The 16,156-nt window shown below is 43.4% G+C and overlaps 1 protein-coding gene across 1 annotated transcript in view; it reads left to right on the top strand.

Annotated features, from left to right (window-relative positions):
• Positions 1–16,156, top strand: part of SYNPO2 (synaptopodin 2) — a 187,888-nt gene that overhangs the window by 133,230 nt on the left and 38,502 nt on the right. Inside the window, exon 2 of the mRNA XM_019522030.1 lies at positions 11,300–11,451. Coding sequence (XP_019377575.1) covers positions 11,300–11,451 — 152 coding nt within the window. The remainder of the gene's footprint in view (positions 1–11,299; positions 11,452–16,156) is intronic.

The following is a 16,156-nucleotide window of genomic DNA, read 5'->3' on the forward strand; positions in this document are numbered from 1 at the left end:
GCATTTTTCCCAAATTCTTCCCAGGTGTAAACTGGCTTAGCTATATTGATTTCATACCAGCTGAGAATATAGCTTTCCAGTGGAAGACTGATGTAGCCACTGGCTTTTTTTAGGCTCTCTAGGGACTTAACAAGTTCAATTTGGTTAGTAGCAAAACTTTTTAGGCAAATTAGCAATTTTGAAACAATCAGTAACTGTAGTTGGGGCTTTCCAGCTGCTGTATCTGGCATTACCACACACACCCACTTATTGTTAAATCGAGACAATCTATGATTTTATTATGGTACCACCTAACAGTTGCTTCCCCTTCATGCTCCCTTAACAATTTCAGATATATGGTCTTCTGGTACTTGCTAGTCACTTAGTTCTGTATACATCCTGGGCCAAAATCTCTTCTGGTGTTAATTCTATGAACATCAATAGAGTAAGTCCAGCAAGGGATTTGAGTTAGTCCAGCAAGTCCCTCTAAGCAATGAATCATAGTCTGCAGAGTGATTGAGACGCTGATTTATAGCCCAGCTGGGCAAGGGACAGCAATTACACATAACCTGGTATAAGTGATCATAAACTGGTTCAAATCTGTAACCCAACAGAAATTCAGTGCACATAAACCACTTTCAAAAAGGCTAAACCTGGATTAAGATAAACCCAGATGGATGTAGTATCAGACTTGACTGATTTAAATCAGTTTATTGAACTTCTGTCCCAGATCGTCTCCAGATTCAAGTTAACTCATAGTCCACCAGTGTGCCCCCCTTGCAGGGCAGGTGGGCTAGCTTGGGCCCAAGCTGTTTGCTCCAACCAAGTAGGGAGGTGTGCTCTAGCACTTCCCCCCACAACTTCTGGCCTGGGACACTGCAGACATGTGACTGCATTTCTGGAATCAAAAGTGAATGTCTGTTCACTTGCTTATCAATTCAATCTACACAGTTTAGACTAATCTGCAAAGATTGAATTGGTTCAGCCTCAGGCTTGTTGACTGTCTGTACTTAGCACTGGAGACTGGTAGATTGTTGGCTGCTGGCAAGAGATAGAAGATGGACCAAATGTGGGCATTTAGCATTATAAATACTATTTTAAATAGTGACAGGATTGGAGATAAAGAGGAGGAGGAGACCAGGAGGGGTAAAAACAAGACAAAGGATTGGAAAGTTAATAATTCGGTCATATGATAGTATATGTTGTGCTTTTTTTATATCTTCCCTAACACAGCTATGCGGTCATGTAATTAGCACAACCCTGTTTCCAAAATAAATGTAGCTAACACTATAAAAGTATGACCTGTAATATAATAGCAATTACGAAGTGTACCCTCAAATACAGCAGGCAGGTTTAGGGCTCAAGGACAGCGAAGATATTGCCAGTCTAACATAGCTTCTCATGCTACTGTCCACAGAAGGTCCACAGTTGTTCAGTGCAGAGGAGCAACTCATGCTGCACCATATTATTTGTAGTTCAGTAGCATGCCTGTGTGCCTGATAGAGTTGTACGCCCATAGGAAAATTCAGTCTATGCTTTGAAGAGCGGACTATGCTCAGGCATGGATCCGGGAAGCATTCTGTAGTACTTAGGGTAACAAAGGTAACAATTCCCTGAGTAGTCACTACTCCCATGAATACCCCTTGCAGAACTACTCATATAAGTAAAGCAATGTGCAGCTCACCACTTGCCATTTCAAGGCAGGCAGCATACAACAGCCAGGGGACCTAGTTAAGATTAAAATAGGAGCCATTTCCAGAGGTTGACTGGCAATGAAAATAACCAAAAGCAGCAAGCCCACGGCTTGCTCCACTGTCAGACATTTTGTTTAGTCCTTTTCACCTATGCAACATGAAAATAAGGCGTCACGTTAAAGCACGTTAAAGCAGGCAAGTAGAGATTTCTGATTTGGTAGCATTTGGTCCTGGTAAAAATAACTACACAAAATGAAGGCAATGGAGAACCATGCCTGTTTTGCCTGGAGACAGGCATTGTTTTATATTTCTACATCAGTAGTGTAACTAGGGTGGAGCGACCAGGGCAGCTGCTCCGCATGGTGACTTTGATGGCCTCGGCATAGGACCCACTGTCCATGTGAGCACTTCTCCATTATGGAATTCAGAGCATTCAAGAATATCTGCTTGGAATGGTTCAGCACAAAAGCAGGAGCAGTGCCAAAAACCAGAACTGAGGAGCACTGGGATATGTAGACATGCAGTAAGCATAGTCAGTCTTCTCTCTTGATTTTGAGTTCAGTCAGACTATACATGTAAGGGGCATCCTGTGAGTAAGCATTAAAAAAATCAGGCCCTCCTAAACTCTGTGTCTGTCTAGATGCAGGTCAGGTTCATTTTCCACTGCAATATTTTTAGTTCCCCCATTTCTTATGAATCAGAGAGCACTAATATATTTTAATAGTTTGTTCCATTCAGTATTTCCGTTTCCTGCACGCAGAATGACATACCGTGCTGTGCATTGTTAATTCTATTGAACAGAGAGATAATTTGTTAATATACTTAAATAGTTTTGCTAGCATCTGCATTTGCTGGTGGGGGGTGGGTAATATAGTAATGGAGGAGATGGAATTTTATAATATTTTTAGCATAAGAGAAAGGAGCTTGCAGGGAACATAGGCAAAGTACAGATGTTCAAAAAAGTCCCTGACAGAAACAGTCTAACTTACAGTGCTTTACTCAAAGTGGGAGTAAGTTCGAGTGGGAGCCAACTGAACAGATGGTTGCTGTGTGGTGGGAGGGGCTCGCCATCTGGCTGCACCGGCCACTGCGGGTGCTCCAGCACACCTCACAGGAGGCTGCCAGAGTGGCCCCTTTCCCCAGCCTCACCCTGCCCTGCCAGCTGGTGACTGTCAGCAGCAGTTTGGGGGCAGGTGGGAGAGAACGGAGCCACCCCACCACAAGCATCCTCCCACAACTCGATGGCTGAGGTCTCAGGGGGGTGGGCTGGATCCACACAAGGGGGTTTCCAGCCTTTTGGCAGTTACAGTCAGCAGATGCAATGCAGCCTAGTGGGGGCTGCTGCAGGCAAAGCCGGGAAGTCAAATCTCTTGCTAGTCCGTGTTCATGCAGCAGTCCTGGCCAAGCAGAGGCATGCTGCATCCTGGCTGCATCCTGAAGTCCCTCCCTGCAGTCCACCCTCACACCACCAGGCTGTGGCACACCATGGGGTCAAGGCAGCTGCAGGGACAGAAACCCCACTCCCCACCCACCCTGGCTGCACATGAGGCTGGCATCAGAGGCTGACACTGACTCAGGTCGGTGACAGCCAAGGGAACAGGGCTGGCCCAGCACTCTGGCAGAGCAAGGGAGCTCTGCCCAAGGCTAGAGCAGCCCTGCACTATGCCACCTGAGATGGCAGCAATCATGCTTTTAAGTTAACCCTTGATGGGATCTGGCAGACAATTGATAAAGTGCTCTAAAAAAAAAAGCACTTTAAGTTAGTATACATCCATCCAGGGTTAACTTAGAGCAGGACTCACCATTTTTTTAAAGCCACAAATATCAGTTCTGTTACGGCTGTAAAGTGCTTTCTGTTCACTTAAAGTGCATTAAATGTAAAGTCTGTACCTAGCCAATGACCCTAAACTAGGTACAGAGTTTCAAAAAGGCCAAGACGTTTTCGCACTAACTTTTACAGCTTTTTCTGAGCGCCCTAGACTAGTTTGAGAGCAAACAGTACTCATGTTCACCCTTGCAGGGTGGGCACAGAGGTGGTCGGCACTGGCAGAGGCCAGCAGACTGGGGGCGCTCACAACAGTCTGCCAAAGAGTTCTGAGCCCAGACAGCAAACAAGCAGCTGGGGGGGAGTGGAGCCCCCTGCCATGCAGGATCCATGCCCCCCAGCTTCCAGGCTCAGGGCTGGGGTGCCCTCCTGTGCCCCACCTGTGCCTCACCTATGGCTCTAACCGAAACTAATTAAATCTAATACTACATCCCTCCAGGTCTTATACCAGGTTCTGCCATTTTGAAACCAGTCTATGTGTTCTGAACTTCTGTTCTGTTACAGGTTTAGACTGGTTTTTGGTCACTTATACCAATTTATGTGCAATGTCTGTACCTAACCTATGTGTCTATGACATTAATTGTGGTTACTGGAACACTTTTTACCAAAAAAATCAGATGTTTGATTGGCTTACATTTAGATTTAGGATACTTACATCTATATTTACGCTGCTTGGTCTTCTTTGACTCCATTCATATAACAGACCTTAATTATTCCAGCAATCAGCAGTATTCCTATCATTAAAGCTCTATCAGTATTGTTATAAATAGGGACCTGCCATTTATGCCACCTAAAAAAGGTGACTTTCAGCAAGTAACATATGAACTTAAATGACCCGTTTCTTTATTCTGAAGCTTCTACAAAAAAAAAGAAGAGTTCTTGTAGTCTGCTATGCTTTCTTATGGCAGAGTTTTGCTTATATGCTAGTCAGTTGGCTTCCTTAAGTAGTTCTGGAGCATGGACAATTGAACTTTATGGGCACTTTTACACTTGCTCTGGGGCTAGGTAAGGGTGGCGCTTTAATAAGAGTGGGTCGGAGAGCCACTCTAATTAAAGCACCACAGCAGCGTGTCTATCAGTGTCCTCATGCTTTAAAATGGCAGTGGGGCCACTTAAACTAAACTTGTCAAACAACCTTTAGTTCAAGTGCCCCCACCACCATCTGCTGGATTACCACACTCCAGCAAACTCATTTAATCGAGTCTACTTCAATGCACTGTAATTACAGCCTCCATGCTCATGTACAGGCACTGTATGGCTGAGATTTTCAAAATAGCCTAAGAAAACTAGGCACCAACACTTCCTGGCATTGAAAGGCAATAAGAGTTTGGTGCCTAACTGCTCCTCTGAAAAATTTGGCCAAAGATTTTTGTGACTCCTTTTTAATCCAAGTGGTGTTCCACAAATTCAGGATCCTGTGGGTTGTTCCACAGTTAGGGGGTAGAACTCAGATGTTTCTTTGATGAAACCCTGCTTCCTCAGATGAAGCGGGAATGAGACAACAAGGAACAGTGTCTTTGCCTGTAATTTCAACCCCTTTTCTAGTCACCCTTTAAAATGTCACTCTCTTAGCCTCTTTCTTCTCTCTTTTATGCAGGATGACAGTCAGGCTCAATCCATAACCATCTATACAGCAAGCCATACCCATAACCATACCCATAACCATATTTATCTATATTTACTTTTAGATTATTTTAAAATCAGGTAATCGTGTATTCAAAATAAGAGATTTGTTTTAACCTTTGACCTGCAGGTGCCTAGCACCAAAGGCAGAATAAGCAGTATGTTTGAAGAACCAACTCTGATCATATTATTCAGTCTAAATGTCTGATCCTTTTATAAAGGATGTTGACAAATCAGAAAGGGTTCAGGATGATTCAAGATTTGGAAAACTTTCATACATTCAGTCTTTTAGAAGTATTAATTTATTTAAGGGTATTTAAGACAAGAACAATTAAGAATAACTCACTCTTAAGTATCAGCAGGTAAGAATTATCTGTGCTCAGCTGTATGTCCTCTCCCCTCCCATTCCCTCCTTCCCCAACCCACTACTGCTGCTGTCCCCTGGCTAATCTAGGGGCTGGGGTAGGGGGAACTCCAGAGCTGCTCCTGGCCTGCTTCAACCAGGCTGCCCAGAGAGCCCAAATCAGCCTGGGACAGCAGCAGTGGTGGCAGTGGGTGGATTCACCCACTCTTCTTGGTACCCCTAGGGTTCCCTACCAACCTGAGAGCTGGCACAGGAATAGGGAACCTGTCATCTCCTTGCTGCTGCTGCTGTCCCCTGCTGAGCTGGGCTCCCTACAAAGCCCAGCTGGAGAGCAGTAGGAACAGCTCTGGATTCCCCCCTACCCCTGGAGCTGCTGCAGACAGTAGCAGCAGTGAGCAAGAGAGGCAGAGAATGGGAGGGGAGGTGCCCTTAAGCATAGAGGAGAAGGGAGGGGGCATCAAGAACGGGGAAAATTCTTAACTAATTTAGGGATTTAAATAGTTCCCGGCTGCTGCTCCTGCAACGTAGCCTGGCTGTCACGGTTGTGGTGAGGATTTGGGGTGGAGGTGCAGCCACCTCTACATCACTGGCTGCTGTTCTCATATCTGCTTTTTGCAAAATCTGCCCATGGATGTGGCCAGTTCCTCATCACTTGCAATCTTGAAATTAAGATTGACTGTCATTCTCAAAAATGTGCTCAAGCTCTAATGGAAATCATGGGCTTGAAGCAAGAATCAATAGTGAGATTTTATGGCTTGCACTGTGCTGAGCATCAGAGTAGACGACTGGATGATTCCCCTTAGACCTGAAGGTATACTAAGAACAAGTAAATAGGCTGGCAAAGGAGTAGACAACTTTCACTTGGTTAAAAAGAATGGTAGAAGACAGTTATTTCAGCTGCTCCTTGATGCATCTGTGAGAAAATTGGGTAGCGAGAAAAAATGAAAAATACCTACCATTGTGCAAGATAAATCTAAGCCTCCCAGGCCCATAGAAACAGGCACATTCTGATGAAAATGGGGAATACTTACAATTATCCTTTAACCAAGAAGTGGTTTTCAGTAATTCATCACCACAAGTTGAATTATTCAGACACAAGAAGTGGTCCATTTTTACTGCACAGTGCACAAGGTCAGAAAAAGGTTACATAGACAATTTAGCAAAACTGTCCAAATAATCCAGAGCCATTCTTTATGTTCTATAATTAAACTCTTCCAAGAAGAGTGATGCCCAAACCAGAATATTATATAAAGAAGAAAGTACTGAGGCAGATTAAAATGAATCTGTATAGTCTTGAGTTTACTTTCAGAAGATAGTTTACCCAGCACTGTGCAAGTTCAATACAGTATTGTTTTTGCCTAACTTCAGTCTTGTATGGAAAAAAAAAAAGCTTTATCTCGTGAAAATTGCATATACTTTGTACTGTACAGCTGTTTAGACTAACACAAAAATAATGAACTGGCAAGGTTTCAAAATTTCAGAATTCAGGATAAATATTTATGCTGATGTTTCATTGTTAAATGATGGTAATTTTGTAATGTGAAGAAATAATATGGCAAGCTGAAGTAGTAATCAGCACACAGAGTATCACTGAAAAGAGAGAATCCTATATGTAGGCGGCAGAACTTTCATGCCTGGCAATGCAGATCACACCGAAGGCGAGGAAAGAAGTGCTCGAATATTCCAGCAGAGCAGCTGGCGTCTAGACAGGTTCAGCACAGTCTGCGGCAGTGACAATTTCACATCAAAAGTGCAAACACTGAGAAGCAAGTGGGTCTTTAAAATTAGAACAGAAGTTTCCCTAGCACTAAAGGAAGGAGGTTTTCAACTCCCTTAAAAAACAATATCCTAAAAGGAGAGGGCCACACATGAAAGAGGGTAGGGACAGGACAAGGGATTGAAAACCATCTAAAATAAACCAGGAGGGAGTAAGCTGTACCAGTTTCAAATGAATACAACTCAAGGCATCAATGCCTTTGATGAAATATCTTGTGTTTTATATGGGTGTGAGTCTTATCTCTGCATACCCAAGACCCATATGAAGGCTACTTAGTGTTAACTGTGCAACAGTTTAAAACAGCTCTGTTTTCTCATAGGCTGCAAAAAGTGTTTTTGTTTAAATGGTTTTTGATGGGAAAATTGTAGGGGTTTTTTGCACCAAAAAAATGTTAGCAGAAACAAAAATGTTAGCAGGAACTGACTGCCTTCCTGGAAAAAATTTGGTCTTTCATTAGAAAACCAGAAACCTGAAATCTGAAGTCGGAGAGGTGTCAATAATAGGTCATTGTCTAAAAATCTGGATGATGATAATTTATTTCCATATTCCTAGAAATTGTCAGTGAGAACAAAAAGCAGAACTTTTCTGACTGGCCCTGTTATGGATAACAGAAGTCCTGACCCATCGGGTCCAACGTCCCAAGGTTAGAGCAGTGCAAAACTACTGTGGTTATTCTATGCTCAGGCTACCATACTGCGGTTGGCTGTCCAGCTGTCTCTTTCCACTGCAATTAGCTGCTCTCTTCCCATTAGCTTCAACAGGGATCTCTTACTGAGGACAGCTGAGAGGTGTTTGGGGAGAGCAGAGAGACAGTAGATGTTGTTTGCAGCTGGCAGAGGCTGGGAAAGAAGCCACTGAACCAACAGGAGAGACTGCACTTCATCTGAATGAACAAAGCCAGGTTTGGATTTGGAGGTAAAGGACAGGAGGACAGAAACTCCCTTCTCCGGCATGAATGGAAGATTATGTTATATACATTTAAAATGCTTCATCAACAAAGCAACATTATGCTTTATTGGTAAATCGGGGAGAGGGGGTGCTGTCATATTTGCTGTAAGTGACAGGAAGCATGCCCCATCATAGATAAGAAATGAAGTGCTGTCAGAAGAGTTACGTATGATGAGACACAGTGTTGCCCTGAAGATGGATTCTATTTATGTATGCTGCAAGGGGATGAGCCTCTCTGTTCAAGGTCTGATCACTCCTCAAGTTGCAAACTTTGGGCAGTTCACCAAGAGGTGCTCAGACCTTCAAGGCCTGGATAGCGGGGGGAGCAGGCTGGGGGAAGGGCTCACAGAACAGGAGAGGTAAAACACAAGAAGGAAAATGGAAAATTCCCACTTGCTTGGGCCAGTAGTCCTCATCCATGATTTGAAGGGATCCTTTCTTAGGGCACAAGAGGGAAATTCATTGTCTGTCTCCATTTAGTTTTAATGTTGCCGAGAAACCTGATAAAAAACCTCATGGTAGTACCTATGCTGACTGGCTGGTGATATGGATCCTTTGCCACTACGCAAACCCTTATTTACTTCAAACAGGTGACCAGTCAAAGCTTAGAAAAAGGGGAACGGTTGCTGATCTGTGCCAGATTCATGCTGGTAACCCATAGGAGACGTGACAAATTCCATATCTCATTAACCAGATTGTCAGTTTGTCAGACTGACAAACACAAACAGAAGATTTCCTGTGGCATCCATCTTTACTTCCATAGAGGAAACATCATGAATTCTGTTCCAGAATATCTATGTTTTGATAGTAAATGTTCTGGATTTCCAAGCTGTCAATTTAAATTGTTTCTAACAACAACAATAAATATGTACATGTGGCCCCACATCGCTTTTAAAATTATTAATGGACATGCCCTTCACATCTTAAACAACAGCAGCACAAATAAATGCAAGTTCAGCCATGCAAAGAAACATCCGAAAGACTATCTAAGCCATCATTTTTTCCCAAACTGTAAAGATGTTTATAGTCCTGCTAGGGAAATATAAACACTGTGGCATACCACTCCATATTTGTAAATGTTAGCTCTTCCGCAAGGTAGTAGCTGGCGATGCTATGCACTTGGTTACTGTTTCTTCATTGCCTAGAAGACCATACTGTGACAAATGGATGTTCATAAATTTAAGCAGCAAAGTGAATGGCTCACTTTAGTGAAAGGATTATAGTCTCACTCTTCTTTTCAAATATCATCTGAGTTCAAGAAATCTTCCAGAATTGGCTCCAAAAATAGGCTCCTGTTTAGCAGTTCAGCGACTAGTGGCTCCAGTGCGCCAGGGTTAATCAGAAGTAACAGCACTGGAATCAATGAAGCTGACACTGGGCATGTCCACATGTGCAATTAATATGACTGAATAAACTTTGGCATAATTTGAACCAAAGTAAACTAATCTGGACATCACCTTCTACATGTGTGTTTTCTTCTACATGTGTGTTTAAGCACAGTAATTTACTTCACTGTCAGGTAGTACTTGTGTCTAATGGGACTATACAATGGCACAGTAAGTTAGTCTACACTGGCCTAATTGTCATACGCGAGTAGACAGTGATACTTTACTTTGTGGCAAGTTAGTCTACTGTGTAGTAAAGCACACATGTAAACATGCCCATTATGGTACTGAATATATTAAATACCTATATGCAGAATTAACAAATAGATGTTTTGGGAATAATATATACCTGTATCACTGTGCTCATTCATATGATAATATTTTAAAAAATCTAATGGGGTAATTGATTATTATGAATATGTATTGTGTGTATATAGCACAATGTAATAATGCAGTATAAAGCCTGAAATTGTTACACCCAGTATGGAGAAGAGTCAGAGCGAAAATTCCCATGACAACCCTCTTGTGTGCATGTGTTATTGTATAATAGGGTCTTGCAAACATCCTGGTTAATATCATATACTGGTTGCCAAATATGTACTTTAAAAATAGCAATCAACTGTATAGCATACTTTGGGTGGTGCTGAAGAAGTCTCTGGTTGTTATAAAGTGGCTATGATCCTAACGTTGTGCTAGAAATGGAAAGACTGCTGAGGCAGCAGAAGCAAACCAGTGCAGGGAGATGCTTGAGTGAGAATTTGATAGATTTGGTCTTGCTCTTAGAGAGGGGAGCTTAAAACCATAATGGGAAATCATTGACTGCAGTGGAAGCACGTAAGTGCTCAGCACTTCTGAGAATCAAGCTGCTGCTTTCAATGACTAAATATGGATTTAAGATTTAGTTTGGATGCTCATAGTTTGGCACTTTAATTTACTGCTTATGCACCCGAATAAAAGTGTCCTGGTGGTTCTGAGTATACATAGCACTTACTGAAGTCAAATGGCAGCCAAGTATTTTACCCTGAGGATCCCGAATGAGACATAAGACATAGGCACATGAACAAATCATTGCAAAGTAAAAGACAGCAGGGATTGACAGCTTATCAGCTCTTCAGTAACTGGCCACGTAACTTGCTTTTACCCTAACTCATGGAAGCTTGCATCCCTTTCATTGCGAGGCAAGCTACTATTGGTTATCTTATATTTGTCATGGGGCAAGAGCATGTCTATGAGCAATTACCATGGAACAGCTGATATGCTGTAAAACTCCATCCTCTGCCTCCTGATAACTTGTTTGTGTGGCTGTGCCTTGAGTGAGGAGCAGCTGTCATTTGACTGGTCTACAAACATGAGCCTCTGGTAGCCTTTCATTAGCTGGGCAAGGGACAAGCTAAGACTTACCCTTTTCTGATAAACTATGTTCATGTTACTGCTACCTCATTCTCCTAAACTACCAGTCCTGTTTTGTGCACATGCATCCTGCCTTAAAGGTAGATTGTAAACTTGCAAGAGCAGATATTATTTTGTTGTTTTTTGCCAAAGCAGAACCTAGCATGCAGGGCCTTGGTGCTGCTGTACAATGAATAATCGTCAAATAACTGGTCCATTTTTCATACTGAAACAAGGTTGAGGTGAAGCTGCTGTTATTCTCAATTGAACACCTACTCTGCATTCTGAATTTAATTTGCTTTTTACTCATTTCAGGTTCGCAACAAGAGCAAGGCAGCCAAGGCTGGGCTCTGTGAGGGAGATGAAGTAGTATCAATCAATGGCAAGTCCTGTGCAGACTTAACATATTCTGAAGTTATTAGTCTTATGGAAGACCTAGCTGATTCCCTTCAGATGCTTATCAAAAGGTAAAGGAATCTGCAGAATGCTTTGGCACACATTCTTCTCGCTGAACACAATGCAGGAACATGAGGAAGCATACGTGTTCATTGTATGGACTTCCTACTTAACTGGAGTTGTACTCGTTATGTAGTTATGTATGTAGTTGTACTAGTTATATAGTTATGTATGTTGTTGTGTTACTATATTTACTTGAATATAAGACGAGGTTCCCACCGATCAGCACAGGGAGAAAGCCCCTTGTCTTATATTCACATACAAAGCAGAAGGGGTGAGCAGTAGTAGAGTACCCTCTTGAGCCAGGGTCAGAGGCAGTCAGACCTGCAGCAGCCTTCTGAACCCCGTTCCAGTTCCCCTCTGCACCTTCTGCCCCCTTCCCACCCCTTTCTCTCCTCCTTACTGTCAGCTACAGCTCAGCTCTGGCTCAGGGCTGGGGTCTCTGCTGCTGTACTGTAGCAAGGTTGTGGGGGGGGAGGCATTGAGCAGAGCAACTGCCCTGGGCACCAAAGTGAAGGGGTGCCAACAGGTGCTGCCCAGCTGGGGGCGGGGAGCGGGACAGAGCTGCAAGCGGCTCATCTGGGGAGGGCGCGGGGATGAAGAAAAGGCAGCTTCCACCACTGCGTGCAGTCCCAGGCAAGCACGGGGGGGTGCCCCCCAGATCTATACACAGGGTGAGGACAGGCTGCTGCTGCGGGCTTTGCCCCAGGAGCTAAACTTTGTTGCTACACCACTGCTCTCCTGGGCATGGAGCACATGGCAACTCCTTCCCCTGCCTGGCCAGTTGCAGCACTGATACCACTGCTTGGCCAGGCAAGGGCTCAGCTTCTCCATGCTGTGCTCTGGGATGGAGCAGCTCAACCAGCATCTCACAGGAAGGAGGACAGGAGGGGAGAGGAAGAGCAGAGACCAGGGAGTTGGGTGGGGGGAAGGGGCAGAGACTGGGAGGAGTTTGGAGGAAAGAGGCAGAGACTGGGGAGAGTGGGGGATGGTCACAGGTGGTGGGGAGCTGGGGGTAGGGGAGATACAGGTAGCAGGGGGGGCATGAGGGCAACGGGGAAAGAAGTGGGTGAAGCAGATGCCAAGGGGTGCACCTGATCCCTCCAGTCACTGCTTTCTCTGCTGTAGTACCGGGGGTGGGGATATAAGGCAACTTTCCAATACTTAAGTTCTGTATGTGGATAATTATAACAAATGTATCGATTTTCCATATATACAGTCTAATTATTGGGAGGGCCATTTTATATTCAGGCTCATCTTATATTCAAGTTGATACAGTAGTTATGTATTTAGGATCAGTAATTTGCCTCCTGCTTTATGCATATAAAGGATGATCGGGTTCCTAAGCTTAAGGAGAACTTCATCATTCATAAAGCACAGTTCAGTTACATAGGAGGCACAGATTCAGAGTTCAGTCTTCTAATGGTGCAGGTTTATTTATCCTCCATAGTTAGAAATCCCCCACTAACATAGTGTCTGAGCACGCCACAATCATTCATGTATTTATTGTCACAAAACCCCTTGGAGGTAAGAAAGGTTTATTATCCCTGTATGACAGCTAAGGAAGTGAGGCACAGATTTCATTAAAGTATTTTGGTGTCCAAAAATACTGATAGAACCTAAGGCATATAATGCCCCCTCTACATATTACATGTATCACTCAATTAATTTGAGGGCTTGAAAAGAACAAAGGCTTTATATATGACAAGAGCATGGTGTAAAGATATTTGCTGAAGATGACATGACACAGCCAGCGTATTCTAATTCTTCTTCTGTTTCTGTCTCTGTTACTGACACCTGAAGCAAATAATTTAACCTTAATTTCTCTATCTGGAGTGGTGATAATTACCTTTATTTTTCTTTGAAAAAACATTTGATTTTGTCAGAGAAAAGGTCTGTATAAAAGTATTTGCTGTTATCAGAATAGCAGAAGATAGGCTAGCCTAACCAGGTGCCCCACCCTGCCCCACATTTCTGCCTGATTTCAGACTAACACTGCTAACCACCTCTATTGTCAGAATATTTGTCATTTCGTGAAGGTTTTGTAATTGTGTTCCATGTGCAGCGTACACACTCACATTTCAGTATCATTTATAGTAAAGATAGGACAAAACCAGAAGAATTTTCCTAAATCTACCTTTGCTGCAAATGAAGCAGTTTCAGAAAGAGTAGATCTCCACTTGGGCTACCTTAAGTCTTGCTGGGCATGTCTACTCAAGATGCTAACTGCACAGAAGTCTAATAACACTGTGAAGTAGCATGCCATGCAAAAACTGTGCTATATGCTACTGTGCAGTAGTATTAAGCTACTGTGCATTAAGTGTCACTAAAAGCCATGTGCCAGCTCTACTGCACAGTAGCACAAGTTACTGCACTTTGATTTAGTACCTGGTTAACCAAGTACTAAACTAAATGTGCAGTAACTATGGTGCATTAATGACGGTGTAGATGCTCCCGCTGTCTCCCTGATATACAGCGTAAAGTTTGTGGAGATAATAAAAGGAGGAATATACCCATTACCCAGAGAACCTCCTCTTCTTGCCCCTCTGTGAAGGGACCAGCCACAGTTCAAGCAGAGGATGTAGCCTATGCACTGAACTAATGCTGCCATTGATATTACCTCTCCTACAAGGTGTCTGAAAAGATGAAGATAAGGCTCTTTCTATGCTTCCTCTGTACCTGCTGACAGAGCAGCACCCACAGAAAGGCTGAAATGTCCCTGTTCCATCATGTTCTCCCCTCTGGCTCTGAGTGGTATTCTGCACTGGTACGCCAGAAGTCATCTGTGGGCTCCCCATGCTCTGTATTGGGACTCTCCCATCTACCCTGTAGTTCAAAGCTATAATCTACCCTGAGTGGGAGATTCCTCTGATGCTACAGCAGGATGCTCAATTTGTGTTTTATTGAGCTGACTAATTAACTGAACCAGCTTGAATGAATAGGTCACTGGAATGCCGACAGCTGAGGACCATGGCTTACTTGCTGTGGTGTAGTTCTTGTTTCGGGATAAGTAAATATATCATGAGTGACCCCCCATGTGATATCTGCATTCTTATTCTTTTACTTCATGATGTGAGTGGTAGAAGCAGATTTTCAGAAATGATCTCATGGATGACTTTGTGCATTCTTTTACAACTGTACAACTGGCCCTAGACACTGCCACTCATGGTCATTGCTGCTGACAACTATGTTAACAGCCTGATCCCGCTGTAGTCAACACTCAACAGCAAAATTTATTTGCTTTATCTTAAAGCATTGAGATGATGAGACATCAACCTGTAAAGCAAATGCAAAACAAAATGATATTGGCTTATTGCATAACTTCTGTGTGGCATGAAATCCCTAGGACTGCCAGGGATTATGAGAGGGTGATGGGATATCTAGTTATACCTTTTAAGAATGACACAAAATGTTCAGAAGAAATTCACACTGCATAGCAATCTGCTCAACTCCCTTTCCTCAACCAAACTCCGTCCCACTCAAGAGTTTCTCCTTCCCTACTCTTCACTCTTGGTGTCTTCAGCATGGCAAAGAAAATTGAGGGACTCCGCCCTCCCCAACCAACTCCTACCATGGTTTTGTGGGAGTCTGCAAGGGTATTGTCTTCCTTCCCCACATATCCAAGGATTTTCTGAGGCAGCCAGTAAGCAACCTCACATCCTCCCTAAGCAACAGAGAAAGCAACCCTTCCCTCTTTTTTAAGAGGCAACTGTTATCTGGGAAGCATATGTTATAATACGAGTATGATACCTAATCAAGATTACACTTCAGGCATGGTCTTTGCATTCTGGCACCCTCTTTTTCATTTCAGGAAGCATTTGATTTGGTCCAAAGTTGCTGTACCAAAGGTGGGATTTTTTAAAGACATTCAGCACTGGCCTAAACCTGTTCCACTTGAAGCCATTGCTTTCTAGTTATAGTTAATGGGAGCAAAGTTAGACTAACACAGAGAGTTTTGAAAATCCCACCCTATGTCTTATTCTAAGATGGTACTTGGCCTTCAAAGGCTAGAGAAAGGTATCTTGCTGCCTTGTACATGAGAATTAGTTTTCTTGAATTAGCCCTTTCCTTTCCCCAGTCAAAACCCCCCCTGGAGAATAGCTGGGGGTGGGAGAGGCCCTAATTGGCAGCTCTTCTGCGGAGGCTACATGAAAGGAACACCTTGCTGACTTTTCACAAAACCTCTCAAGGGAGGTGCCAAAGAAGCAGTAAGAGTGGCCTCCTCTTCAGACATCATGGGTCAGTAGTTTCCAGTGCATATAGAGAATGAAGGATCTAAAAATAGGCAGATGGTTTTGGAGGAAAGAAGTGTGGTAGATGCTCAGTGCGCACCTTTCATGGCATGAGCACCACTCAAGGCCAGATTCTGCAGTGCTGATCCCACACAGCTCTGCCATTACACCAGGCAAATCCAAGCAACCAGAGCTCCTAACAATCCTTCTTCAGAGGTGGGCAGACCTGAAACAAAGCTAAGAAAGTTGATAAAATAAGATGACAAACATAACAAAATGATCAGATGGAGTACTTTACAGCTTGACACACAGACACACATTTATGTCTATAAACAGTGTAAGTATATTATAAGTAGCAAGGGCCTTTTAAGGTGGAAATCTTTCTCTCTTGTATACCCACAGTCACTGAGCTACCAATAAAGGCTAACACTTAGCTGGCTACCTCTCTCTTGCCCTCCCCCCCCCCCCCCTTTTTTTTTCACAG

This window comes from Gavialis gangeticus, unplaced genomic scaffold (assembly GCF_001723915.1).
Source record: "Gavialis gangeticus isolate Ggan-Ray unplaced genomic scaffold, GavGan_comp1, whole genome shotgun sequence".
Classification (NCBI taxonomy): domain Eukaryota; kingdom Metazoa; phylum Chordata; order Crocodylia; family Gavialidae; genus Gavialis; species Gavialis gangeticus.